This window comes from Alternaria rosae (genome assembly GCF_020736505.1).
Source record: "Alternaria rosae strain MPI-PUGE-AT-0040 chromosome Unknown BKA58scaffold_3, whole genome shotgun sequence".
Classification (NCBI taxonomy): domain Eukaryota; kingdom Fungi; phylum Ascomycota; class Dothideomycetes; order Pleosporales; family Pleosporaceae; genus Alternaria; species Alternaria rosae.
In genome coordinates, this window is record NW_025763572.1 from 1944858 (window position 1) to 1971254 (window position 26397).

The 26397-nt window shown below is 52.4% G+C and overlaps 10 protein-coding genes across 10 annotated transcripts; 5 read left to right on the plus strand and 5 right to left on the minus strand.

The window, feature by feature from the left end:
- Nucleotides 1–117: 117 nt before the first annotated feature.
- BKA58DRAFT_399944 (porphobilinogen deaminase, dipyromethane cofactor binding domain-containing protein) lies at nt 118–1373 on the minus strand (the record flags this gene model as incomplete). Its single annotated transcript, XM_046171571.1, has 2 exons — nt 118–977; nt 1037–1373. The coding sequence occupies 2 exons, from the start codon at nt 1371–1373 to the stop codon at nt 118–120; spliced, it is 1197 nt and encodes a 398-aa protein (XP_046027753.1).
- A 178-nt stretch (nt 1374–1551) lies between these two features.
- Nucleotides 1552–2288, minus strand: BKA58DRAFT_419237 (uncharacterized protein; the record flags this gene model as incomplete). Its single annotated transcript, XM_046172701.1, has 3 exons — nt 1552–1851; nt 1904–2027; nt 2082–2288. The coding sequence occupies 3 exons, from the start codon at nt 2286–2288 to the stop codon at nt 1814–1816; spliced, it is 369 nt and encodes a 122-aa protein (XP_046027754.1). The 3' UTR covers nt 1552–1813.
- A 762-nt stretch (nt 2289–3050) lies between these two features.
- BKA58DRAFT_312088 (Alpha/Beta hydrolase protein) lies at nt 3051–4231 on the minus strand (the record flags this gene model as incomplete). Its single annotated transcript, XM_046167364.1, has 3 exons — nt 3051–3799; nt 3848–4126; nt 4177–4231. The coding sequence occupies 3 exons, from the start codon at nt 4229–4231 to the stop codon at nt 3051–3053; spliced, it is 1083 nt and encodes a 360-aa protein (XP_046027755.1).
- A 289-nt stretch (nt 4232–4520) lies between these two features.
- On the plus strand, nt 4521–6559 carry BKA58DRAFT_357306 (uncharacterized protein). Its single transcript, XM_046168683.1, has 3 exons — nt 4521–4918; nt 4966–5782; nt 5844–6559. Exons 1-3 carry the CDS (start codon nt 4534–4536, stop codon nt 6265–6267), a joined length of 1626 nt encoding a protein of 541 aa, XP_046027756.1. The 5' UTR covers nt 4521–4533; the 3' UTR covers nt 6268–6559.
- Nucleotides 6560–7571: 1012 nt separating this feature from the next.
- On the plus strand, nt 7572–8773 carry BKA58DRAFT_437744 (uncharacterized protein; the record flags this gene model as incomplete). Its single annotated transcript, XM_046173519.1, has 4 exons — nt 7572–7698; nt 7756–8021; nt 8135–8468; nt 8526–8773. The coding sequence occupies 4 exons, from the start codon at nt 7572–7574 to the stop codon at nt 8771–8773; spliced, it is 975 nt and encodes a 324-aa protein (XP_046027757.1).
- A 32-nt stretch (nt 8774–8805) lies between these two features.
- On the minus strand, nt 8806–11430 carry BKA58DRAFT_128731 (uncharacterized protein). The gene is made up of 2 exons (XM_046164337.1): nt 11005–11430; nt 8806–10956 (listed from the first exon to the last, which is right to left on the minus strand). The coding sequence occupies exons 1-2, from the start codon at nt 11236–11238 to the stop codon at nt 9112–9114; spliced, it is 2079 nt and encodes a 692-aa protein (XP_046027758.1). The 5' UTR covers nt 11239–11430; the 3' UTR covers nt 8806–9111.
- A 5918-nt stretch (nt 11431–17348) lies between these two features.
- BKA58DRAFT_380470 (uncharacterized protein) lies at nt 17349–18277 on the plus strand. Its single transcript, XM_046169910.1, has 2 exons — nt 17349–17767; nt 17819–18277. Exons 1-2 carry the CDS (start codon nt 17536–17538, stop codon nt 18094–18096), a joined length of 510 nt encoding a protein of 169 aa, XP_046027759.1. The 5' UTR covers nt 17349–17535; the 3' UTR covers nt 18097–18277.
- Nucleotides 18278–19665: 1388 nt separating this feature from the next.
- On the plus strand, nt 19666–20818 carry BKA58DRAFT_437746 (oxidoreductase domain-containing protein; the record flags this gene model as incomplete). Its single annotated transcript, XM_046173520.1, has 2 exons — nt 19666–19695; nt 19748–20818. The coding sequence occupies 2 exons, from the start codon at nt 19666–19668 to the stop codon at nt 20816–20818; spliced, it is 1101 nt and encodes a 366-aa protein (XP_046027760.1).
- Nucleotides 20819–21582: 764 nt separating this feature from the next.
- BKA58DRAFT_128838 (uncharacterized protein) lies at nt 21583–23590 on the plus strand. The gene is made up of 3 exons (XM_046164341.1): nt 21583–21916; nt 21969–22780; nt 22829–23590. Exons 1-3 carry the CDS (start codon nt 21736–21738, stop codon nt 23333–23335), a joined length of 1500 nt encoding a protein of 499 aa, XP_046027761.1. The 5' UTR covers nt 21583–21735; the 3' UTR covers nt 23336–23590.
- A 761-nt stretch (nt 23591–24351) lies between these two features.
- Nucleotides 24352–26381, minus strand: BKA58DRAFT_128773 (PLC-like phosphodiesterase). The gene has a single exon (XM_046164338.1). The coding sequence runs from the start codon at nt 26145–26147 to the stop codon at nt 24423–24425; it is 1725 nt and encodes a 574-aa protein (XP_046027762.1). The 5' UTR covers nt 26148–26381; the 3' UTR covers nt 24352–24422.
- Nucleotides 26382–26397: the final 16 nt, after the last annotated feature.

The following is a 26397-nucleotide window of genomic DNA, read 5'->3' on the forward strand; positions in this document are numbered from 1 at the left end:
CGTAGGTGTTCATTAGCCAGTGAAGCAGAGCAAGGCCAAAAAAGCATCTTGTCATCGAGATCAGCGACTGAGGGTGCTTCACTGATTCGTAATACGTTGATCGTTATAGCGGTTGATCTATGAGCTAGTCGCCTTGGCTTGTAGCTCCTCGAGTTGCTTCTTGGCCGCCCACTGCTTCTCCACATTAATCTTTTTCAAAATCTTATCGGCGCCCTTCTCGACCAAGACCTTGGCAACCTCTTGTCCCATCTCTTCTGCCTCTTCTGATGATCGAACTTTGCGCGCTGTCTCGTACTCCACAGATTCTGTACCGTCTACACTGACCACCATGGCTCTCAACACTAGTTCCTGGTCGTCAACGTCTGGCTCTTCCTCTTTTACCGCATTTCCGTGCATGTCATAGTCCTTTGCTGGTTGCGCACCGATAGCTAGACCCTTTCCACCTCTCCATGATGTCTCAACGCCGATAGGCACGCTGCAGCCTCCTTCCAGAGTGCGTAGTAGAGATCGCTCAGCTGAGCATGCTCTCGTCGTCCGCTCGCATCGAATACTGCTCATGATATCTTTCATGGCCTTATCGTTCTTCCTGATCTCGATCCCGAGAGCACCCTGACCAACTGCATGAAGCATACCTCCGCTCGTACTGCTCAGATACTGTGTGATCCTATTGTCGAGACCCATTCGCTTCAAACCGGCAGCGGCTAAAATAATGGCCGAGTACGGAGAGTCTTCGGCATCGAGCTTCGCTAATCTCGTACCGACGTTGCCTCTGAGGTCGGCAAACTTCAAGTGTGGGTATAGCTTCCTCAATGTTGCAGCTCGTCGTACCGATGACGTACCGATGGTGGCTCCTTGAGGAAGGGTAGCTAATGTTGTTTCCTTGGGCAGACGAGGGGAGATCAGGAGGGCATCGCGGGGATCTTCACGCTGGAGTATGGCACCGATCTCAAGGTGATCTGGCAGCTGTGTGGGCATGTCTGTTCTATTGGTCAGCCCGACTCGTTCGAACGTTCAATGCGCAAGCCCCTGAACATACCCTTCAAGCAGTGAACGATGATATCTAGATCACCAGATTCCAGCATGCTCTCCAATTCGCCCGTCCAAAGACTCTTCGCGTTCTCTCCCTGACTCAGTTGCTGCAAGGGTGTGATCTTGTCCCTGTCTCCCTGCACCACGACGGGGCAAATGTTGAAGGTTCGGTCCGGGTACGCATCCTTCAAGCTTCGCTCGACTGCGCGGGCCTGGATCTGGGCGAGTACCGAGTTGCGCGTGCCGATGTTGATAGGCGGGAATTGAGTGCTTGCCGATGTGTTGAGGCCTTCTGGGTTGGGGTGAGACGGGCCCTGAATATCGGCTGCTGTTGCGGAAGCCATGATGAAATGCGTGCACGTGGGTAGAGAGGCGTGGTGTCGTGATGGCTAGGAAAAGATCTGGAGACCTGGCGGGATGGTGGGGCTCGACTAACGTCATCTTTACCGCGGCTCAACACTAGCGTCAGGTACACACCAAATGACGGGAATCTTCGGCGCGAACAACCCTGTGCAATGTCATACCAAGAAGAGGCTGAATAGGTGACCTGCAGTCCAGATTCATTCAGAAACAACCATTCACAACGTACGTAGGCAACGTAGACTCTTAGGTTCTTACTTCCATCACGCGGTGTAGGTAGGAGTTCAATGTATCCCCAAAATGGGTTGGTCAATACGTCACACCATAAGCTCTGAAGAAGATGTAGTTGGATGCGACGTTGATTTATTATTATGATACAGTGGGCTTATTGATTGTCGATCCTTCGCCAAGTAGTAGGACGCGACTATTGGTCTCCAGTGTTGTGGATCGAGTTGGGAAGAGCTTCGTGTGTGTCAGGATCGCGTCATTATTGCGTTGCATGTAGAGCTCTTACCTCGCTCGACAGACTCGGGAACGATCTCTTGGACCTTCTTAGGGACGATTGAGTCTTCGCCGTTGTTCAGGGCATGGGTCTTGCTGGTAGACTGGCTGTTGGGGTTGCTACCAGTTGGGTGAACCTATAGCAATGTTAGTATGCTTCACTTCGCGGTTGACAGATATGATAAACTTACACCTTCAGGGAGGCTCTCTTCAAGACCCTTGGGTGCAGCCTCTTGGACCTTGTTGGGGACGGCGCTCTGACCAGTGGCGTGCGATGCACCCTGGCCGTACGAGTTGGTGGAGTTGGTAGAAGACATTCTGACAGAAGTTTGTTTGAAGAGATGTGGTTGCTGGATGAAGGGTCGGGAAATGGTGCGGAGTTGAGTAGTGAATGGCATTTTGGGATGGATTCGAATGGTATTTGAATGATTTCGATGGAGAGCATGAAAACATCAGCTTATGTACGTTCGAATGGTGATGTGACGTGTGTAGTGACACATCCAAGCCGCATCTCACTTGCACTCTGTCATGCACGTCATGAAAGTGTAACTAGGTAGTCCATGTTACTTTTCTTCCGATCATTAGTGGAACTCCTACAGGATTTTGAGTGATTACTCGTGGCGAAACAACAAAACGCCATGCGTTGTTGTCCAGGCATCGTGCTTGGGTCGGTCAGCGGCAAATGATGCGGTCACGACGATACCAGGGACCGGTCCGCGGCGAGCCTCTTGGTGCTCATGAAGCCACATTGCAATACAGGAACGCGATCGTCGTAGACTTCGACACAGTTAATTGCCTCCGGGGTACCGACTTCCCAGATCCGAGGAGCTATACGAAGGACGTTGATGGCGTAGGTGTAATTGTCACCCGCGGTCGGTCTCCGAAGGTCCCGATCGCGCTAGTACCGATGCCTCTCCGCGGGCTCGTTCGTATTCTCGTATACCCCACAGTCATCTCACATCAGATCTGTATCTTTGCGTAATCTACACACTGCACAACCATCGTCATTGCCTTTTATCCTTAACTCCGAGTGTGAGCACGAAAACGTCATCTTGATAACTCATGGCACCATTCAGACAATTGTGGTCTTCACGGCCGCGTATCCCATGTTACCTATGTCTTCCATTCGTACATATATATGATGTCCAAGCTTATATCGATCACAGCTTCGCCTTAACCCAGCTTTGAACCACCTCTTGACTTCCAGTGCCCGAGTCGCCCTTGTAACCCAGTATTCGCTCCACAACCATCTCTTCGTGGCACGCTTTTGGCGTTACGACTGTAGTGACCAGCCCACCTTTGCTGCCAAAGCCCTGTGTGAACTTCTTTGCAAATGCCTCAATGCCATCCTTGAGCACCTCGTTATCGCCCGCCCATATCAGGACCTCTTCCACAACATCGGCAACAGGCCCCCACCACTCTGGAGCTGCGAGAACGGGTTCGGAGTAGAAGTCGCCGGCGAAAGGAGAGGAAGAGCCGAGGAATGCAGTCGCCCAGCGGGAGAGAGTTCGCGCGTCAAACATGTCGCGTTGCGCGTTCGTGACGAATGCTGGCGTGTTGGTCTGGGTCAAAGAGCACCATGGTGAGATTAGAAGCGCGGCATGGATCTTAGATGGAAGTGACAACGGCGCAATCTCGGGATGTGGATGTGCGAGGTGTGAGAGCAGACCGAGTATGAGGTTTCCGCCCGCCGAGTCGCCTCCTAGAATTAGGTCTGAAGGGTTGCGCCCCTCGATGTGCACGAGATGGTGAAGCAGCTCGACTGCCTGTTTCAGCTGGCTGGGATATCTTGCTTCTGGTGCGAGGTCGTACGCGAGGAGGAGCGCGGATACGTCGGGGCCGAGTGACTTTTGGAAGTCGTCGAGCCATAGCATATGGCCTGGTGTGCATGGCATCACATATCCGCCGCCTGTTTATATCAGTCAGACGCTCACCATATTGGAACTCGCTGACCTACCATTGAAGTACACAAAAACCTTCTTCGCGCTCCTGCTGCCCAGCCAATGCGCCTGTGTTCCACTAGGTAGCTTGATGCTATCTGGAACGAAATTATACTTCTCGGCATGCTGAAGGTAGGTAGGCGTCGATGATGCGCCGTTCATGTACCGGTCTTGCGCAAGGTCGAGGTTTCCCAGATTCGTCCGGAACATGGCGAACATGATGTCCTTGAAGTATGTGTTGGAGCCATTCTCGCCTTTGAACGGTGATGTGACGGAGCGTTGCAGCGCAGAGCCCACTGTAGGAGATGTTAGTACTTGCTTCTGACCAGTTGATGCAGGCGCGTACTGGCTTTGAGTGTCGCCGAAGCGATGCCCAGCTTGCTTACATTCTGATCTGCCATAGTGTTGCGATAGAACATGCGATGGCAGCGAAATGCTACCATCACCCACAGCACACTAACTACCCCATGGCGCGCTTCTGAATCTAGACTGTGCAAGTGCGGAGAGCGTTACCCGGCGAGATTCCCGAGGTTCGCGCCCCCCACGCGTGCTGTCCCCGCGATCGATCAGGGCGGCGATAATTCACTAGGCCTGCTCGGGTCTAGCTTGCTGTAGGCAAAACTCATCGCAGCTGCAGTGTCAGGGTCATGACTCGGGGTAGGATTTGTCCATTTCCCTCCTGAGTCGCAGCCCACACGCATCCATGATCAGCATGGCGTCGCCGGCGGAGGCAGACACGCCCGAAGGAGCCCCTAGAGACGATGGTTCGGGCGATGGTCAGCCCAACAAAAAGCGCAGGACTGGCCCCAACTCGCGTGGCGTTGCCAACCTTACGCCTGAACAGCTTGCTCGAAAGCGCGCAAACGACCGCGAAGCTCAACGTGCCATCCGGGAGCGGACGAAGAACCAGATCGATCGCCTCAATCAGCGCATCCGGGATTTGGAGAGCCAGCAGCCATACCATGACCTGCAAGTCGTCCTCCGCGAGAAAGAGGCGGTCCAGGCGGAGAACGGAGATATCAGGAAGAGGCTCGAGAGCGTCCTGAGCATCATCCAGCCCATTGTGCGTGCGACGAGTGGCCTCAATGGTACGATGACTACTCCCAAAGAAGGAACGAATGTTGACAAGAGGTAGAACTGGCAGCTGCTGCCGAGCGATCGCCCCTTCCAATCCATCCTCACCAACAGCGCGACGCGCCTGTGCAACCTGCCGAACCACGACAGTACCACATTGCGTCCCACGAGCTATCCACGGCCTCACCTCAGAACGGCGTACATTCTCCCAGCGTGACCGAGGGGGGGAGAGCATGGCTGTATCCAAACGACGCGCCAAACAGCCACTTGCGCCGTTACTCCAATGGCAGCCCCGGGCCGCATTTCGACCAGTCGCGAACACCCCATCTACAGTCAGAGATGCCTTTCGATGAGCGTCTAGGCGTAGACTTCATTCTCGACAATGGGCAAAGAAGGGCTGTCGATCCAAATCTTCCCCCTCCACAGCAGCCGCGACCCAGCAATGTCAGTAGTAGCCAGCATGCCATGTATGCACCGAGCATGGTCGCCCACCTCACGCTACCTCGCAATCTCCCAGCGACATGCCCCCTGGACGTCATCTTGCTTGACTTCCTACAAGACCGTCAAAATCGCGCTGCCGAGGGCGTACCTATGAAGACCCTGGTTGGACCACACTACCCCAACTTCACGTCTCTAGCGTATCCGGAGCGCGCAGTAGATGCACACCCCTTGTCGAAGCTCTTTACAGACATCTTGCGCACGTTTCCAGACATCTGCGGCAGGCCAGAACAGGTTGCGATAGTATTCATCATGTTCCTGATCATGCGTTGGCAGATCGAACCTACGCAGGAGAACTATGATCGGCTGCCACATTGGGCTACACCACGACCTTCTCAGCTGTTCACTGCTCACGCCTTATGGATCGATCATCTCCCATGGTACGTACTAAGATTCGCTTCGAAAACCAATTAAAAGGACATAACGACTGATCTATTCCAGGCCTCGCCTTCGCGACAAACTCGTCGCTGGCCACCCGCCAGTATCCTTCGAAAACTTCTTCATCCCCTTCACGACGACCATTTCCCTGAACTGGCCTTACGAGCCCCGCGACTGTCTCCTCCCTGCTTCGAAAGTCCATACCTCGGCACTCTCGACGACGTCATCCGTTTCGGTCTCCTCGCCTTTCTCCACACATGTCAACGCCGGCTCACCGCAAGATCCCTCCACCCCACAGCCTTCTGCTGCGCATATATCCGCCGGTATCACATCCATGGGTCCGCTCCCCAAAGAAGACGACCAGTGGCTCATCAATCCCGCCTTTGAAACGCATCTCCGCGACCTGAACAACTGGACACTGGGCCCAAGCTTCAGAGGCAACTTTCCCGCGTTTGCTGATTGTGTAAAGATCAAGGAAGGCAGGTGACGAGGATTGTAGATGCCAAAACGCGCCGCGGTCAGGCGCTGGCGCGCGGGACTGGGAGGTGTTTATCCGGTATTGCATGTATCTTTACTATATCATGGGTGGGTAATGTAGTGGCTCTATTGTGTATTATCATCAGCATTGGGTATTGTATCTTTCCAACTGTACACGCCTGGGCAGGCATCGGACGGAGCAGCGGGCTGGCTAGGGGCCGTGGATGCTTGTGACAGGCGATTTAACATTATATCGGTATCATAACGACGCTACACGAAATCTATACCAGCATTGTCTTAAACCCTGTTCTCCGGGAAAGCGCTTGCGCATTTTGATGACCACATGGAATTCACGGATGGTCGTTTTGCTGCACGGAAAAAGCCTAAGAATAGGATGCATGACCGCAGACGGTGAAGGTGAGTAGCGAAGTCAGTGCGCTCTCACGGGTGCCGTGTTCTCAGAAGTGCGGCCTCGACTTTGACACCAAACCTTCACTAGACTTCTATGACGTTGAGGGTTAGCTTCCTCACAGCAACGAACGATGACCTCGTCTCCCATCGACCCAGTGCAACAGCACATCTTCAATACCCTGAGCCCCCGCCGTGGCGCTGTTCCTTCGCATGTCATCGAAAGCATGTCTAGTCTGCCTCCCTCTCTCGCCCCTTCCTCCGAACGAGACTGACCTACCTCTATCAGACAACATCGCTTTCCTCATCAAGTTCACCGCTGGCCCGGGCATACTCGTGTCCCAGATTTCTATCCCTATTCTGGACGTCCGCGGCCCTCTTCGCAATAACATCGCTCGCAGGGCTACCATCTGCATCCACCAAGGACCGGGCAACTTTACAGTCTTGCTGTGGGCGCAAATCAGAGGGAAGGATGAGTTGATGAATGTCTTGTCTGACAAGGTGGACAAGGTCATCAAAGATGTCCTTGCTCATCAGGAGGATGATGGATCAGGAGATCTCATGGCATGAGGGCCATGGTGTCAGCTACTGAGGGTAAAAGATGGGGTCTTAGGCAAGAGACCGTGTGGGCTGACCAAATAGTGTATCGCTGTTGGAGATGTCTGAAAAGTGCTGCTAGATCCCAAGTTACAAGTCTCAAATTTTCCGCAGTCACGCACGACCCTCTAGGGCTCAGGCAGAATTGACTATCCGCACCTGCTTGCACAGTGAAGCAGGCTTGGTTCCTAGCGCAAACACTCCAGGCCCACCCCACCGCCTGCATAGAAATCCGCTGCGTTCAGTACTATCCACTTCATTCTCCCCACTTCGAGATATACCAATTAAGCCGTGACCAGTCAACTCGTCATGTCTACTGATTCGCTCGAACAGCGACTCTACGATCTCCTACAGCCTTACCGCGAAGAATGTTACAAGAACGCTCCCAACACCGTATCGGCAATAGAAGAAGAGCGTCTACTCCTCATCCTCTGTGGTACGTAGACATTCTACCCACTTCAACTTCACTCCTCTGGCTGACACCTCTTCAAAGAGAATTTAGCCTTCATCATTCGCCACAACCAGTCTTCGTACGGCAAAACCATCGTCCCAATCGATATCTCTATCGGCTCTCGCAACTGGTCTGCTATGATCAAAGGAGGTGGGGGAATATCTGGATTGGGAATCTTTGTCAATGGAAATGGATACACACACACTGTCATGCGCTGCTGGGCGAGGAAGGAAGATGGAAAAGGCGTGATCGAGATCCTGACGGAAGAGTGTGATAGGACGTTGGCGAACTTCTTTCCCGAAGTGAAGGTGGAGCCACGTTGAGAGCGACGGAGAAGCGCGAAGACAGTCACGGTGTTATCTTTTGTGAGTTCGGGACAGCTGCGGGAGGGAGGAGGATCTTGAGCACTAATAGCAAGTAGAGGGGAGGTGAGGGTGAAGATTCGAGCTTTTCAGTCTACAATTTCAGGTGCAACCACGATGTCTTGGCGTTCTCGTCATTGGCAGTTGCCATTATTCCACGCTTCTCTCTCCTCCCACGACCACCCGTAAGCGGCAAACACCCTTTTGACATCAACTCAAACAAACTCTCCGGAATGTCTACGCCTCAGCCTGCGAACGCGCTCGAACAGCGCATCTACGATCTCATGCGCCCGTTCCGTAACGAATGTTACGAAGCGCCCGACACTGTCGTCGATCAAGTCGCCGCCGCCCATCGCGCTATCAAACTCGAGCGAAGGATCCTCGCTCTAGCTCGTATGTTGAAGACACTTCTATCTCACGCTTAGCATCTTAACTGACATGCATCCAGAGAACATCTCATTCCTCGCACACAACAACATCGCCAAAACACCGAACAAACAATCAACGCGACTGACATCTTCGTGGTGATAAGAGATTGGACAGGAGATGGAGTGGTAAAAACGGGTGGTGCGATTGCTGTTCTTGTACGCTATCCCGAGGGTACTATGGGCGTTGTCAAGGACACATTCGACGCTGGTGTCAGTGTTGTTGATGCGCTATGTACGAAAGTCGACGAGATGCTTGCTGCGAGCTTCTAAAAATGCAGCAATGGTTGCGAGCAGAGAAGAGTAATATTGGTTGGCAGGGGATGATCGGCAAAAGCAGGCGAGAGGATGAGCTTGTCAGTGGCTAGGATTGTACGAAATGTCCACTGTGGCTGATAGAACCCAGTAACACTATAGGCCTACTCGCTCCTTGCAACGTCGTGGAATTAAGCTCATGTCCCAGCTCCCGACGTGTGACGAGATGATCTGGTTGCAGTTAAAGTGGGGCTTGCTAGTCCGAGACCCCAAGGTATGGCTCAAGCTAGGTGTCTGACTCGTGGGTGGAGTAGGTCGTATGTTCAGAATCTTGCGTCAAGTCCCGAACTGGAGTCTCAGTGCGTCCTCGCCCAATCTCGGTAGAAGTCTAGGCATTCGGCGTTAGCAACACTCGCGCTCGTCTTGACGTTGAGTCCGCAAAGTATCTGCTTGACAGCTCCTTCAACCTTCTTGCCATTGGTAGTGATGGGTATCTCTGGACACTCATCCATTACAGCTGGAACATGACGAGCACTGAGCGCTCGCCTGATTGTTGTCTTGATTCTCCCGACGAGATCAGCAGAGATCTGACGACCTTCTGCCATCTTCAGAAAGAGTACAACAGTCTCATCCGTATCAGTCTCTCTCCTGCGGCCGATGCAAAGCGCGTCCGCGACGTCTTCGGGGAAATGCTCAAGCACCACGTTGTAGATCTCGGCTGATCCGAAGCGTACGCCCGCTGGTTTGAGTATGCCGTCGCTGCGTCCGAGCATCCACAGTCCACCGGTTTCGGGATTGAATCGCACAAAATCGCCGTGATGCCAGATTGGCTGACTTTTCTCGTTCGTGAACTTGTCAAAGTACGACTTCCGGTACTTTGACTCGCCTTCAGGGCCCCAAAATGCTACTGGCTGACATATGAAGGGCTTGGTACAGACTAGGTCGCCTGGTTCGCCTGACATCGAGACATCGGCACCTGTATAGTCATACGCAGCGATTGCCATGCCAAGACCAGCGCCTTGGATTTCACCTTCATAAACGGGCAGGAGTGGGTTGGGTGCACCGAAGAGCGAGATGATGTCTGTACCACCGGTGATGCTGCCAAGATTGATGGTTGATGGGAAGGCGGAATAGACGTAAGAAAACGTGGAAGGCGCGAGCGGTGACCCCGTTGAGTAGATTGCTTCAAGCCTTCTCATTGCAAGCCCTGCAGCAGACGGATCGATGGACTTCTGCTCCAGAATGGAAAGGTACTTTGCGGACGTGCCGAAGTGGGTGATGTCAAACTCGTCTATCAGACGATGCATCGCTAGGTCGTCGGGAACGGATGTCGATGCGTCGGAACTATCTACATATCGGAATGGAGAACCATCATAAAGTACTAGTGTGGCGCCCGATGCGAGCCCACTGACCAGCCAATGCCACATCATCCAAGTACACGTGGTAAAGTAGAAGAGTCGTGAGCTAGGCTTTATTGAGCAGTGAATGATATGTTCCTTTTTGTGTTGGAGTAGCGTCCCGATGGCTCCATGAACGATACACTTGGGTGCACCTGTCGTACCACTCGAGTAAAGAATATAGACTGGATGATCTGGCGGCAGTTGCTTGAAGGTCAGGTCTGACGTGGCCTTGAGCGATGTAAACGTCGCATAATCGTAGGCTCTGCCAGATTGTACTGGGATCGAGGTGACGTCGAACTTTACTGAAGCTACAGTAGGAAAGATGATGACGGCTTCAAGTGATGGGAGATCCCTGACGATCTCGATGACCTTAGGAAGTACTGGATGACCCCGACCATTATAGAAAGCGGCGTTGTCTGCAAAGAGCAGGCTCGGCTCAATCTGGCGTAGTCGATCGAGAACGGCATGGACGCCTGTGTCTGGGCTTACTGCGGTCCATACTGCTCCCAGCGACGACGCGGCCAACATTGCTACCAACGCATTGGTATGGTTCGCAACATAGCCAGCTACTCGGTCGCCTTCTTTGAGACCCAAATGTATCATGCCGGCCTGACATAGCTTCACCCTCTCTCTGAGTTCCTTCCATGTCACTGTTTCGCGTGTAGTCTCTGTAGCGGCGATGACGGCGGGTGATTCGGGGTTGACCTCGGAGGTCGGGAAGAGAAGATTCTCAGCGAAATTCAGTGTTGCTCCCGAGAAGAAAGCCGGCCGGGGAAACATGGGCAATTTTTCATCCACGGCCTATCGTCTATAAGTAGAGGCTACATGGATGGATCTACGATGACTGACTGATGTGAAGGCTCCCCGGTGTCGGACACCCACAAATTCCCACGTTCTTTGCCAGAATTTGTCTATGTTGTCGATACTCCATTTGTGTAGCTGCGAATAGTCGGATAGCTGCAGGTTGTATGTCTTGTTCACTGACTGAAGGAACTGGTACATAGATGTCGTCTCGGGGGAGGAGTGCTTCCAGAGAAGCTTGGGGCCTGTTGATGTGCCATTGGCACCCTTCGTGCCGTTCATCGCGTCGTGATCGTTATAACGAGTGTTTCCAGTAACCGTGACACCAGTACTGTGAAGAAAATTGAGGTTTGCGGCTATCGCAGGCTCCTGGCAATTCTAGATGGCTTCCCCGCGCCCCCACGTCGTGTTTGGCAGCGGCAAGTTCCGATAGCGCATCACGAAAACGTCGCGGTTCCCCACTCCAAACACCACAGCACCCCCATCGACTGGGGAGCCATCGTCACGTCCGCTCCGCGCATCTCTAGGATGCGATCCATTCTTTCATCGACCCACCAGGCTGTCTGCGCGTTGACTACGTCATTCGAATAAGGCTGTGGGGTCTACGTCGCGCATATGCGGAGGCGTCAACTACGCGCCCACGCACCCAATAATATCAGAATACGCGTCGACTTTCAGCAGCCGTCGCAGCTGTATTACAGCCACGCGAACTCAACAGTTTCATCCCCACTATGTCACGACTACGAAAAATTCGGGCAGTGAAAGCACGCGACACACGGACGCAGCAAGTGAATCCAGGAAGAGAAGAACGGCCAAGACTGTCATCTCCGTCTCGCTACCCTTACCTCGAGGTCGAGTTTCAGCGCTGCTGCGATCGACACTCTGCCTTGGGGCCAAATTCACCGGTCTTGCAGGGTCGTTCGCTTCTAAGCTGATGGTGTGTAGAGGATGGCCAACGCATCTCCCGCCTATCCTCGTTGGGGGTAGCGCCTGGTCCTTGCACACTCCTCTGGATTGAGCACCTGCCACTCCATCGTCTGCCCTTCTACGTTTGTTCTTCGATAGTTCGTCTCAGGAGATTGCGAAGCGTACTTGGTATACACCGCTAGTCCCCTGGCAAATTGGAGCGTCGATTGCAAACCTCATGGCAAGAATCGGGTGCAGGAACACTTTCTCGCCTGTCGCAAATGGACGTCAGGATCAGAAGTTTCACGCGGTGGCGCCGATGTCTGCCTGTTTTCCTAGCGTCGTATTCCACCGCACCTGCACGTGGAACTCTGTGGACGATCCCGTCCATTTTGCTCCTCCAGCCTGCTTGGTCTATCTGAGAATCCTGAAACCTTGACGATTGCCATGGCCGCTTACGCTGGAGCTTTGAGAATATTCTCCATTGAGCAAGATCGGCCTCGAGTGAGCTTAACATATATATGATTGTATGTTCTTTGTCAAGAAACCAACTGCAATCGGGTATTTTCAATACTCGATGCTAGAGGGGCCACCATAAGCCAGGTATCCAGGTGAGCTTGCTCGATGCGGCCCACACCCAAACCGACCCTCGAGTTTGCTCTGTCTGCTTCAGGTACAAGGATGTGTGGAAGATTGGTACCTGCATTAGCCTTCCTTGCACTTGTCACTTGACCGCTACCCTGGGTAATGACGCGCGAACACTCGTATGGTCTCAGGCCACTAAACCAGATCACGACGCATTTTACGACTCCGCAATCGGGTCTATGGTCGGGGCTTCAGTCAGCCTTCCAGGGGCATCGCTAAGATTGACTGCAGCTTTGTTCCAACGCAAACGCAAGTCTGGATCCGAGCCACGCCGAGATGATGCCAAAGAAACCGGATGCCGTCTCGACGCAGCTCTGGGCAAATTGCTGAGCGTGCAGGCATGGTCTGGTGTCGCAGATCTTCGTACTCTTTTGCATGTCTTACATGCGTGCTAAGAGCATGCAGGTTGCACCCACAACACTTTCATGTTCCCCATGCTCTCAGGTCATAGTGACGGGGTGGATGTGTTTTGGCACGCGCCATCCTAGCATTCCGGCATCATGAAGGCGACCAGGGCCTTGCAGCTTGACGTTGACAAGATACGCGATGCGCGTGCCCGCTTTCGTACGTACAGTACCTGCATCAGCCGATGCTCGTCCTCAGTGTGTATGCTAGCCCTACAACCCTTGTCCCTGTCCCTGTATTCCCCTTTCACTGGATCTGCGCATCATGAAACCAGCGATGCTCGGGTAAGTCGGAGACTTCTGCTTCATCGATCAGTATGAGAGAGGTTGGATTTGCTGGATTTTTTACTGACATCTTCGCACAAGCAGAAAACATGCGCAGTGGTCTTCATCACAAGCGTAGAGGCTTGAGACTCTTGTTCATAGCATGCGGAGGCCATACCAAAGAAGTGCAAAACATAATGATCCGAGCTCCTTCGTGGAGACCGCTGTGGAAAATAAGAACGCCACTCAATCGCTGTCACATCCTTGTACCTTACCCCAGACCTTCGCTGCTCTTGCCCAAACCGCAACGACTAGTGAAGTCCCATGCTTCATGTTGCCGCAACTGGCCATGACCAGGTGTCAGCAGAGGGCGAAGCTAGATATCAGCGTTTTACGAGGTCGGTGCACCGCTTTGAATTCATAAGGAGGGCATGAATATAAACAGGCCCAGTGCCACTGTGATATCGAAACCAACACCAACAATTCGAGAACTCTCTCGTCCTCCACAGCCAAATCGTCCCTGGAAGGATAGATTGTCGACACTTCTGGCACGTTCAAGATTGTTCTCCTCCCTTGAAGTCCTCCTCCGGAGACACTGGCTCAAAGCATCACATCCAGTACTTTACCCCAACACGCTCACTGCAACACTTGTCTTTTGTGGAGATGGACAGCAACGATCGACACGATGCCTTTTCACTCAAGTTCTACGACCAAGGCCTGTCCTGTCCGGTCACGAACGGAATACGGAGGTTGCCCTCAGATGCGCCATGTACGTATCATGCGGCTGTGCTCGGACCCCGTCCTCAGCAACCTGGCTCGCATTCGGTGAAATTTTCTCGCCAGATGCTCCAATACGTCCCACCGTCATGCTTGACGCAAGACTGGTCTACTGGTACTTCAGCGAATAGTGGTTGCACGTGTGCATCTGCTAGGGGGATTAGGGAGGACAACATGGCTCGCGAGATCGAGATGATCGTTCAAGCTTCCAAAATCGCTGCCACTACAAACACCTCCGGGCAACGATGAGAAAAGCGCAGGTGGATCGACAACTGGGGAAGTGTCCCTGTCATCAGCTTGGTGAACCTCGCATCGGTGACTTCCGGGCAAGCCTTCTCCCGAAGACGCTACGGTTGCGTCAATTTCTAATCGGGACAACTTTTTCTTCAACTGGTGCAGCAGCTGCTACCAAATTTTGTACTTTACAATGTATTATTTCATTTTTGCCGCCCGACTACATCCTACGTGGGAGAGATTTCACCAATCGTCGTCTCCCATGCTAAGCGATTGCCATGATTTCGCTAGCATACATGGGTTCCTTGCTGCACATCAATGATGCCGCCACCACATTCAGCACTGACGGTCTTACTACCCACAGACTACGCCATTGCCGTCAGGCCGGTCGAACGACAGGCATGATCTCCACTCTGCTAACTGTAGCACAGCTGTCCTTGCACGAACAGAGCGGAAGCAGCCTGAACCCAATGGCAAGCCCCTCCAGGTACGGTACTTACCAAACATCCCTGGACTGTCTGTGGTTGTAATCATGGATGCCTTGACGACCTCATGCGGTCACCCCACGTCGCCAATTCCATGACCGTGGATCTTTGGTTCGAGATGCAAATTAACCCATCATCAGCTATGCCTAACTCCTCAATATTGGAGGTCAGAGCAAGACCAACGTATAGCATGGCGAACATTACGACCGCGAGGCGATGCTAGTCAAACAGAAAGGCGTTAAATCTCAGGATTGCAATCCCATTTCCTCAGTCTTGCGTCCAAGCTCCGTCTTACTGCGTACAGCACGTGGCGGACATATTCCACGAAACGTCCGGTCATAGTCAGCCTGATGATCTAGCGTCGACTGCACTGGTCTCACCAACAACCCGAAGGCTGTTCAACGACACTAGCGACCTTGGCTTGATGTAGCGGTGTGGGAAAGCACGCCAGTTGAGAAACCTCGCTCTGTTGATGCATTCGGCCAACAAATTATACAGCAGTAGCCACACCCCTGCTCGCCTGTTGAAATTTCGATAAGATTTGAAACACGCCAAACCTCTTCGGATCCGACGTATTGTACGTCCTTCGTTGCTGCCAAGCTTATCAAAACCCGTAGAACTATCCCAAGCACCCTCCGCGGAGGCTTACCACCAGAGCTGAAGCAGCGTGGTCCTAGGAAACGCGGCAGGTTAGGACTACATATGAGGCGCCTCGATCCTCGAAAGATGCATGTGCAGTGAATTGTGGATTGGGTCATCTGTCGCAGGGCAATGCAGAGTCAGTGGCGAGTTTTCCGCGCTGCGGAACTGTCACAGCCACATAATGCATTATCATCCATTATTGAAAATACACTATCCAATCAAGGAAAGCTGAACTGCAAACGGGGAGTTTGACGAGCAATGGGAGAACCGGGTTTCGCGCTTCCGACTAACTCACACCCAACCGGATAGATTACCTGCCACACCTGATGCACGTATATGCAGGGGAAGCGCTTACGTTTGCAACTATTAAACCGTCAATTTTCGGTAATGGCATTCATCTCGTAGCAGCCGCACGGATCCATACGCATAAGAGCTTTTGGCTTTCCAGCTGTGTAGTGCAGAGGGATGCGCTTCTTGGCGATGATCTTGTAGCTGGTCTCACCCTCGCATTGGGCTTTGGGTCGTCGCGTGATAAACGCCTTGCCGCTGCCATACCTAACAGGCTTCTAGAAGCCTGAAACAACTCTCGGAAGGAGAACGTTTAGCCAATCTCAACCTTACAGTCACATGCTCGAGACTTGTGGTCTACCAAGCCATTGGCGTACGTAGTTGTGATGCGCAATACTCTCAACTTCATCCTGAGTCTGCGCAACTTCAATCTTGCCTTTCATTGAGCTGTAATCCAGAAACACAGAATTGAACTGGCCGTTGAATAGCTTGGGCGATGAGCGACAAGTGAACAGAGTTCGGGTACCAACCGATGTGGCCATCCCCTGGCCACCGACTGCACTGGGGTATACTCTTCACTGTGAGTGAGCTTCCCTACAATCATGCGATTCTGCGGCGTTGCAGCACGTCGAAGGATTCGAGAAGTCGATCGGTGCGGAACTGCGACCGAGAATTAGGCTGATGTGGACACACTGCCTCGCGCGGAATCGGCAGGGCTGTGCGTGTCACGGCACCAGGGCAATGATGCAACTGGGTAACATTACGGGATGACACTGTTGCGCACATTTGAGGTTGCCGGGGAAGTGGGTTTGCATCCCTTTCTTTCCTGTTTGGACCGTCAAGGCTGATCAGGGCTTACAGACTTGATGGCACCCTTGCATAGTCTTCGCATCGGCTTCACTCCCTGGTGGTGCTTACTACTGAATCGACTAGATATCTCGGGGAACCGGCTTCGTCCAGCTGTTGTTTTCGTCACCCGCTTATCAGGTCCCTTATCTATACCACCTAGTGTCGGATTCTGAGGCACAAGCGTGCCTGGGACAAACCCCACTAGAACTAACACCAAATCTGCATTTGTGAAGGAAATGATATGAACCTACCCCCGAAAGAAGGTTAGAAAATTTGTAGTAATCGAAAAAAGAAAAGCGTCATCCACCACCCGTGGTCTTAGAACTTGAATGGTAAGCAAGCATGAGCAGCGATTTCGGGTCGGGGAAGCTGTGCAACTCTGGTGCCACCTCATTGGCCAAAGCGGGTTACTCGGGCCGTATTCTGTGGTAACCCGGCAAAGCGAGTGCTCCGTTGTGAGCAGACCGGCGACCTCGACCGCCTACTGTGCTTGTGATCTTCGGCATGCTGATCCTTACTCTGTGTACCACCAGGCTGTATACAAATGGTCTCACTGCCTAATCGACGCTACATCCGCTGGATCGTACCTTCCAGTAGGCGAACGTGCCATGAGCCCGTTATTAGCCCCACGAATCTTGCGTCTGGTTCGACCGCGGAAGCTGGCTGCAACTGCTATGATCAGGGGGTCTTCCAATTCGAGCAGCTAGTCGGATCTCAGTATCCACAGCCACGCTTCCACACCAGCCTTGGGGTCCTTCCACTCTTGCCTCATTGGTACAAGAGCATGCAGTGGCTTTTTTTCCGCTTCCCCGTAAACGAGGCAAGTCAGAAAACCTTCTACATACGGTTAAGCGTCATTGCGAATGAGAGATGAATGAATGATTCGAGTCATCCTAGCCGCGCACTGCCAGTTGCACCTCTTCGTGAGGGCTGCGCAACGAGGACTTGTCTCACACACACGGAAACCGGCTCACTATACCCTAGCAAATGGTAAAGCAGCGAAAGTATAAGTAGCGCCTTATACACTGTTGTTGGGACGTGTTAGACAAAATTGCTACGACTATACTACTGCTTGACTAAATAACATGACTTTCTCAGCACCAGTGGCAGTGACTTCGGCCGCGGCTACCCTTGGCTCTTCCCAACGAGATGGCCAAGAGCCTCCTTTATCGTCACTTCATCAGTACGATACTGTCCAAGCAAACGGTAACAGATCTACTGGTAATGCTGCCAGGGCTCACAATAGTGACCTGATCTGTGTTGGGATGTGGGTTAACAAGGGAGAGCACCAGGAAACCAACACTCCGACGAATGGAGGTAACATCGTCCTATCATCAGTCTGATCTAGAAGATATTGACCTCTCATAGTTCATCCTCCTGCACCCAATACAGCTTGTACGCGCCACCGCAAGCTGAGCGAAGCATGCTCTCCCTCCGCCAGTAACCTCCAGATTGCCAGAATTCTCACAAAACCATACACGATCGACTCTACTGATGATATACGGGATGGAGGCGCCGGTGGATCGTCCGCAGCGGTGTGTACATGCGTCGTAGCATTCGAGGTTTACGAGGACGAAGCGGAGCCACGCAAGGCAAGGACGAATGGATCGGCGGCGTCTGAGAAGCGGCTGGATGGGACGAGGTAGTGTGAAGCTTCCCTTAGCACCCTTTATGCGACACGAACCATATGGATGAGCGACAGATCATCAGGCGTTTGGTTCAGGGTAGAGTGCGGTGGGGGTTGGGACCTAAAAGCTATGTTTCGCTTTACTTGTTAGTTCAGGGTATATCGGTAGAGAAGAATACATCTAAAATCATGTGTGCCACACTTCCCACGCGCGGCTGCCTAGCGCTGTTGTTTTGTTGGTTGCAATAGTATTGTGGCCCCCATATGCGAGGCTGTGCCGCGTTGGGCTGTTTTGCTACGCGCTCCAGCCTTGTCCTAATCGCATCGTATTGGAACATCTCTTTACAGTATCCTCTACAATTTTGCGATACCTGTCGAAAAAAAAGAGGCATCTTTGGTCCCCTTTGTGACACGAGATCGAAGTCGTTGTCAGCATTGAGCAAAGGTTAACATCTACGCCACCGCATCCATCTCAACTGCCCGTTCGACCATTCTCGAGGTAAAGCGGTCATCTCCATCATGACAATCACGCTGCACAACGAGTTCTCATGGTCCAATTCACAAGGAAAGTGATACCTATCACACCATATACAGCGTCTCAAAGATAGCCGGACATACTATGGGCTAGACTTCCCCAGTACTTCCCCAGTACTTCGGCCACTTTTATCTACAACTCAAGACACATCCGGCTTCTGGCATATTTCCTGGAAATGGGTACTTTTACGGGTGTCAGTTGTGAATTTTGCTATGGGCATAGTACCGTAGCACTGGTTACAAAGGCTTTTTGTCGGTACGTTGTTTGCCTAGCTACCCGGAACATGTGTTTGTCGCATCGGATCAAACAAGAAGGCCCTGGCAGTCGAAAGAAGCCGATGCGTTGCATGGATAAATGAAATGTTCAGAGGTACTTAGTTACTAAGGCCTGTAAACATCTACACTTTTGTGTCACTGAATGTGCCACGTCAGGGCGCGGTCGTTAGAATAAAGTCATGTTCTGCGGGGTTTTAACAAGTTCTTTGGTGACTATGCGACTGAATCGACAGTAAAAATGCATGCAACCTCGTATACATCCACCTTCCGCGGGAAGATATTCCGCTAGTAACCTCGAGGCTGATTTCTCGCAGTCAGTTATGATGTCATGTTGTGGATTGTAAGTCGCACTCCGTTGTGTACGTCGCTATTGGCTACTGAGAGCATGATGACTTCCTCGACAGATACAAGAGGGGCTTTACTGATCAGACAGAAGACGATGGCAATGAACATAGAACGCCTTCTCGAATGCGCTTACTGGATGGTTTGATTTCTTTACCCGCCAGCGTGGACGGATAATTGCGGAAGACGCTAATTGGCTTATCGATAAGCCAGCGCACGAACCGACTTTCACTCGATCTTTTCTTGGTCTGGCCACTCGTGATACCACTCATGTAGCTCGTATACTACTGACCATATCGTTTGCGAACTCTCTGCGATCTGATCTCGGTTAATGCGACTTCTGGAACGGCTGTATCTCCCATTAAGGAAGCCTCCATTGAATCAGGTGCCGATTCGCTCCCTCGCCCGGCCATACCTCTACCGTCCTACCGCGGCCATGGACCTGTCTACGGATGCCACTGAGCGTGTTCGTATGTCGCCCCTTCAGATTGAACGGGTCTGGCTGACGATCATGGCAGAAGGGCTCGGTGCATCATGACACCCATGCCACCCCGCCACAATTTATCCAGAAAGAGCATTGGCGATATCAAAGTATGCGCAAGGCTGACCTTGATACCGATCCAAACATCTTCGATCTGAGTAAACGCGATAAGTTCAGTGAAGAGCGCAAAGACATCTGGCGACCCGCAGGCATCGTCCCAGCGGCTCAAATTGACGCTGCTTGCCAGGCGTATGCAAGGGGCAAACCACTCTCTGTACCTGCACAAGACGCACAGATCTTCGAGCATCGCGACTTTCCTGGCCTTCAAGTCATATCTGGGCTCCTCCCACCTGAGACGCAAGTTCTCTTCACGTCATGTCTGATGCATAGAGATCTGGCGGATCCGGGCCATAAAATCAACCTGCAGGCGGACTATGATATACCATACCCCTCGAAACCAACGTCAGCCGCACTGCGTTTTGATAGTTCTTTCTTCCTTCGCCAACGGTCAGATCCGGAGGACTGCCTGACTCCAAAGATTCCAGACAAGTTGAAAGCTCTGAATAATGAGCAATTCTTGTACACCAAGCTTCGTTGGCTGACACTCGGCGAACAATACGATTGGCCAACCCGTAGTTACGCAAAGCATGCGACGCCATTTCCGGAAGATCTGTCAACGCTTGTGACGGGACTTTTCCCCCATATCCGGCCTGAGTCTGGCGTGGTCTTAATGTACTCAGCCAAGGATTTCATGCCTGTGCATCGCGACGTCAGCGAGCAGTGTCAACGGGCGCTTGCAAGCTTCAGCGTCGGATGCGATGGAATCTTCATCATGGCTCGAGGGGAAGATGATGGGGAAGGTGAGAATGCACCACGAAGCGTTGCGATTCGAGTCCACAGTGGCGACGTTGTGCATCTCACCGGCAACGCTCGCTGGGCATGGCATGCAATGGCGCGTTCAATACCAAGTACATGCCCAGCTTACCTTGCGAACTGGCCAGCCGGCACACCTGGTTCTACAGCAGCCGAAGAGAAGACTTACAAGAAGTGGAAGGGTTATATGGGAACCAAGCGCATTAACGTGAGTTGTCGGCAGGTCTGGGATTAATACAACGGCAGCCAGAGGGTCGGCCCGTCTGCGGAATTCCATCGCAGCGGACACGAGTTCCTTCGTGACAATCGGATCCGTACACTCGGTGTAGTAGTTTTGCTGACGGCGGCTGCGTAGCGCACTCCACGGTGGAGCAGCTCTCGGAGCGTTAATGAACCCAGTTTCAGCAACTAAATGCAACGTCAAACGCACCACAACTCAATTTTGTGAAAGCTTGCAAATTCCGTCACAACTCTGTTCATGCATGTGCATGCTGTTCTTCGCCTAAGCCCTGTCTTCATGCAGCAACTCCAACTTCTTTTTCCCGCGAAATGCAGCGCTCAGCATGGGACTTGACTCCTCCAATGCATGCACCTCCAACGCACTCCAATGCTCTCCAATTTCCTTTTCCTTGGCCGAGGCCACCAGCGCTCTTCACGGGTTGAGGGCCGCCCCTAGCGAGTCAGCTAGCCCAGTCCGGGAACCTGACGCTAGCATCTGGCCAGCCGCTATCACGGAGTTTTGGTTCGTCGGTAAGCACACTGCGCATTAGCTTTCAAAGCCACTTGGATGCTAACGAAGATTAATGCCAAAAGAAGCCAGATGAATGCATGGGGCCTTGAACACCATGCGTCAGGACCCTGGCAGTTTCTGACGTGGTACTATCTATCGGTGGACGCTGCATCCAGCCCTTGGTTGCCTCATGCTGAGGGTGTGAGTTTGTGCTGTTGGTTAGCGCTTTGCGCCCACTCTTGATTCTTATGGTTCTGATCGAGGCGCAGTCGTGGATAGCTTAAAGTTTAAACCCTTCGCACGCCTCCTCGGTCCGTCTGTTTGTTAGTGTAACGTTCACCTCCGCACTTGAAGTTGTTCATCCCTCTTCTACGTTGCCTTTGCATTGCGTTGTTTTTCAAGAAGAGCTGACGTAGGACGTCATGGGGTTCCTGGCCCTCCCCCAGTTTCGGTACCATGGACCGTGGGTGCAGATGCTGATTGCTGGTCTCGGTGTTGGCTCTTCAGCGGGAATCTACGTTGCGCTCAACCTCCTTGGGGCTGGTGGTGGGAAGCCGGACTCAGCGCAAGTAGTTCAGGTTGTAAACGCGACATTATGTGCAGGTAAATGATCATGCACAAGCTACGAGAACGATGCATACTGATCATAGCGCAGTGTGGTTCTTCTCATCCTCTTTTGGCGGCTCAATCCTGAACAAGCTCGGACCGGGTCTGACAATGTGCATTGGCGTCCAGACCTACGCTGTGTACGTTGGATCGCTCTGGTATTACGATGAGACGGGCAAGACGGGCTACCCTTATGCCGCTGGTCCTATCATCGGTATTGGTGCAGGTATGGTCTTCATCACTGCGGGCTATGTTGCAACAGGATATCCGGAAGAAAGAGAGAAGGGGTCTTATGCGACTATCTTGATGAACATGCAAGCGCTCGGATCGGCCATTAGTGGCATCATTCCGGTCATCATCAACAGAAATTCGGACACTGTTGCTGGCGTACCACGATCAGTGTATATCGCCTTCATCACGATTATGGTCATCGGCGGTCTGCTATGTCTGGCTTTGCTTCGGCCACACAAGCTTACGAGGGATGATGGCTCCGTCGTTGCTGTTGATCGCCCAAGAGGAGCTTGGGAGGAGTTGAGATCCAACTTGCGGGTCTTCACAGACCCTGTCCTTCTCATGATGCTACCCGCGTTCTTGCCAGCTGAGGGATTCTTGGTGTACAGTGGATCGGTCAATGGTAGGTCTCCGAGCACTCGTCAATATAACGCTCACACGTTCATAGCATTCAATAACAATCTCCGCACCCGTTCACTGCTTTCGTTCATTGCTGTCGTTATGCAAATACCAGCAGGATGGGTCTTGCAATACGTGCTCGACTACCCCGGGTGGGGCCGTCGCAAGCGCGGACTCATCGGCCTGACTGGCGTGTGTATCCCTCTAGTCATTGCATGGGTTTGGGAAATGGTATGCCTCGAAGTCCATCACCCGCCATAGTGTCCTAACATTATCTAGATTCGCACCCGTAACTATGATCGCAACAATCCGCCCACCAATCCTACAGACTGGGACGAGCTCAAATTTGGTTGGGTGTTTTTCCTTTTTATGCTAAACTGGGTCTTCTCACAGTTGTGGCACAACATAGTCTACTATTGGATTGGCGCTCTCACAAATTCACCCCAGAAGCTCACGCATTACGTCGGCGTTTTTCGAGGCGTTCTCGGCGCAGGAGAAGCGATCTGCTTTGGTCTCGACAGCATCAAAATCCCGTTCATCGCTGAAGCAGGTGGCATCTTGCTATTCTACTTGATGGGTATCGCGAGTTTCTACTACCTGGGATTCTATCACATGACAGACACCAATTACAATCGTGCCGAGGAGGGTGCGGTAGTGCCCAACCATATTTTGGAGCAAGAAGGCATCACTTCAGGTCACGAAGTGGTTATTCGAGATCGAGAAGCGAAAGAGGGGTATGTTGCGGAGACTGAAAAGGACGGATCCAATGGCGGAGAAAAGGTCTGAGTCTTTGTCAGACACATGTTTCTCTTCCAGGAGATTTTTTACTGCGGACAAGTTATAATAGGTCGCGTTGTGCACTCTAATGATAATACGAAGGTATCGCTTATAGCGCTCACAGCTGCCAGACTCTTGATCCAATCAGTGAATGCGTGCTTTTCCTGCCCTTTTGCTTTTTCACCGTTCAGGCTCGATCGTCCACCACCCGCGCTATGGGACCCCATGCGCATAGCAGTGTGGTATCATGCAGATCAGGCAGGCCATGGGTAGCAGAAACCGGTTCGTGAGTGCACGTATGGGTGCGCTAGTAAGAGGCTATCGCTCAGGCTGTTGTGCCGATCCGCTCACAATCCACCCACCCACGCAGAACTCTCGATTGTGTGTACACAGGTCTACATTCCGATAGAGTTTTCCCTTTACGCCCTGCATCGTTTGAGCCCATAGCGATGAACCAGCAGATGTGCGTGGTATAACTACTCCGATTGTATCAGCGACGGACCGTCCCTTTTAATCTGCATGCATGCAGCACGAGTATCGCTTGGTAATATAGAGCGAGCACGAACACGTGATGATGGAGTGAGGGGTGGGCTGGCTGGGTTCAAGATTCTGGCGCTGACATCACGAGCTAGCTACGAAGCTAATGTGCGGGATGGGCGTGTCACGGAAGCATCTCTCAATTCGGCGCGGGAGCAAGGAGCTTGCGTCCGTGTTCGCATTCGGGCGTTTGGGGTATGCTTCGAAAAGTGGAGATTAACGGGTGTTAGTGAGCGGCTGTGTACTCACTACTGTACTATAGCTGATAGTGTCAAACCTCCAGGGTCTTGTGTTATGAGCGCAAGGATCTGCAGGAATCTGCAGAGATCTGCAAGCTTCGGAGAAAACCTCGCGCTATGGTGCCGAGGGGCAGAGGCAACCAAACGTTGTTCATTAGAATTTAGTTCGGTGCTGTAGGAGGTTTAGGATAGTAATGGGATGCTCAACATCTTCCTCCGTCACCGCACAACTTCTCGCGTACTTTAGCGACTTTACACAACCAGCCTCTGCCGCAGTCTCCAGGCTCATCACTCCCATAATCGCTCCCAGCCCACCACTCCTATAAGTCTAGATGCTCAAATCTGACGAGCAATGTGCATGTAGTCTCGTGTCCACCCAAATCCAGCATCCGAATGAAATTCCATCCAGGTGTAACGTACATCAGTCTCACCGCGGCAACGGCGAAGATGGGGTTGCGAGAGAAACTGTCGTCACTCTTGATTAACAAGCGCAGGAATGTCAGTTCATTGTCCTCGTACTCCCACTCCAGAACGTCTTTCCAGATAGGATCGTTTGCGGGCGAGTTGTCCTTGTGCATGAAGCCGGTCAATTTGTGGGGCTTGTAAGGAGCAGTCTTGCGCTTGGGTGGAAGATTGTTCATGTCGTTAGGATGAACGAGTGTGCATGTCAGATAAGGCTTGATGTCTTCATGTTCGCGGTCGTTGGGCAGGGGAACGTCTGTGGCACCAGCAACGTGCAAGCGAAGTTTCTTCCTGCGTCCGGTGCTGAGGTTACCCGAGCCACCAGCACGTAGCCCAGCTGGTTTGAGTACGTAGCCACCAGAGCCAGCAAAGAGCGCTTCATTGATTTGACTGCTTGCGCCAAAGGTTTGCCAATTGAGAGCGCAGATCTGGGCGCCAATACCCCAGAATGGTACCGGCGCAAGATTCTTCGAAGAAATGCGAGTTCCTTTGGGGTAGACGCGCATCAAATGGTGCGCATTGTGTCTTGCGATCTTAGCGCTATTGGCGGGAAGATGCGCTCTCAGACCTGACTCCGAGACGTTGATGAGTTGGTGATGAGGTGCGTTCTCGAGCTCTGCTTCGAACCAAGAGTTGTTGACAGGTTTGACCGATTGAGCATACACTCCAAGCTCGGCCAATTCAGGGATAATATTACCAGCATTAGTAGCCTTCTTTTTCGCGTCATACTCTTGGCGAGCTTGCTTCTGTTCTTCTTCGTCTGAACTCGAGTCACTGCTGCTACTCTCCTCTTCGTTCGGTAGATGGTACTCTACAATGACCGCGACTTTGTTTCCAAGCTCAGCGAGGGTGACATGCTCATGCTTGCTAGGGTCGTCTTGTTCGCGTGTGCCTTTGTCGCGAATGGCCTTGCTGAGAAGTCGGGGGCCGAGGACTTCTTGCATGATCTGTGCGAGGCGGAGCTGGCCGTGCGCGTCGCAATGGTTTTCTAGGGAGATCATGATAGGTGCAGCATTCTTCTCGTTGACAGCTTCTTTGTCAACGACATCGCGAATCGTCTCGCATACTTGGCGGAAGGGTATGTTGGACACGAGTGTGAACCCGTGCGTGACCTTCGGCTCTTCCTTGTTGTCTTCATTGTCCCAGGCGTCAATTTCGACGCAACGCGATCCAGTGTGCAACGCGATCTCGTAAGCAGAAGCATGCGATTCGCCAAAGAGTTGATGAGCCATCAAATATGTGTTATGAGATGAGCTGATGAAGTATTCGGGAAGTGGATGGTTCCTGTCGATAACCTCTGGCGGCACATGAATGTGACTTTTGTCGAGCAGTTCTCGCAACGCCGCAGTCGGTTCTTCACTTTTCAATCCGGCTTCTGACTCCTGCAAAACACCTTCTTTGACTAGAAAGCTCTTGAGTGCTTCGCTGACACGTAGTTTGTCCTTGGTAATATGCGACTGCCTTGCGGCGTGACCGCCGCCCGCTACAGTCCCCGCATCAACAAACTCGCCCTTCTCTTCATCATCGACTTCCTTCTTCGCAAAGGGATTGAGCTTCGAGATGCCTGATATTAGTTCGGCCATGGTACGCTACAGATGGAGCAGGTAAGGATGTGTATGAGCAACAGCCACAGGTTTGAGATTCAGCTGCTGGCGGGGTAGGTTGGCTTGGCTTACGCCAGCCCGGAAATGCGGAAAGTGTGGCTGGGGATTGATGATGCGTTGGATCGACCGTCTAGAAGGTGCGTTGGATGCCGGAAATCTGTCACGTATCATGTAGGTTCTGAGTTACGACTTCTGCAACCCGAAGCTATTGCGTTCACTCTTTGCTCCG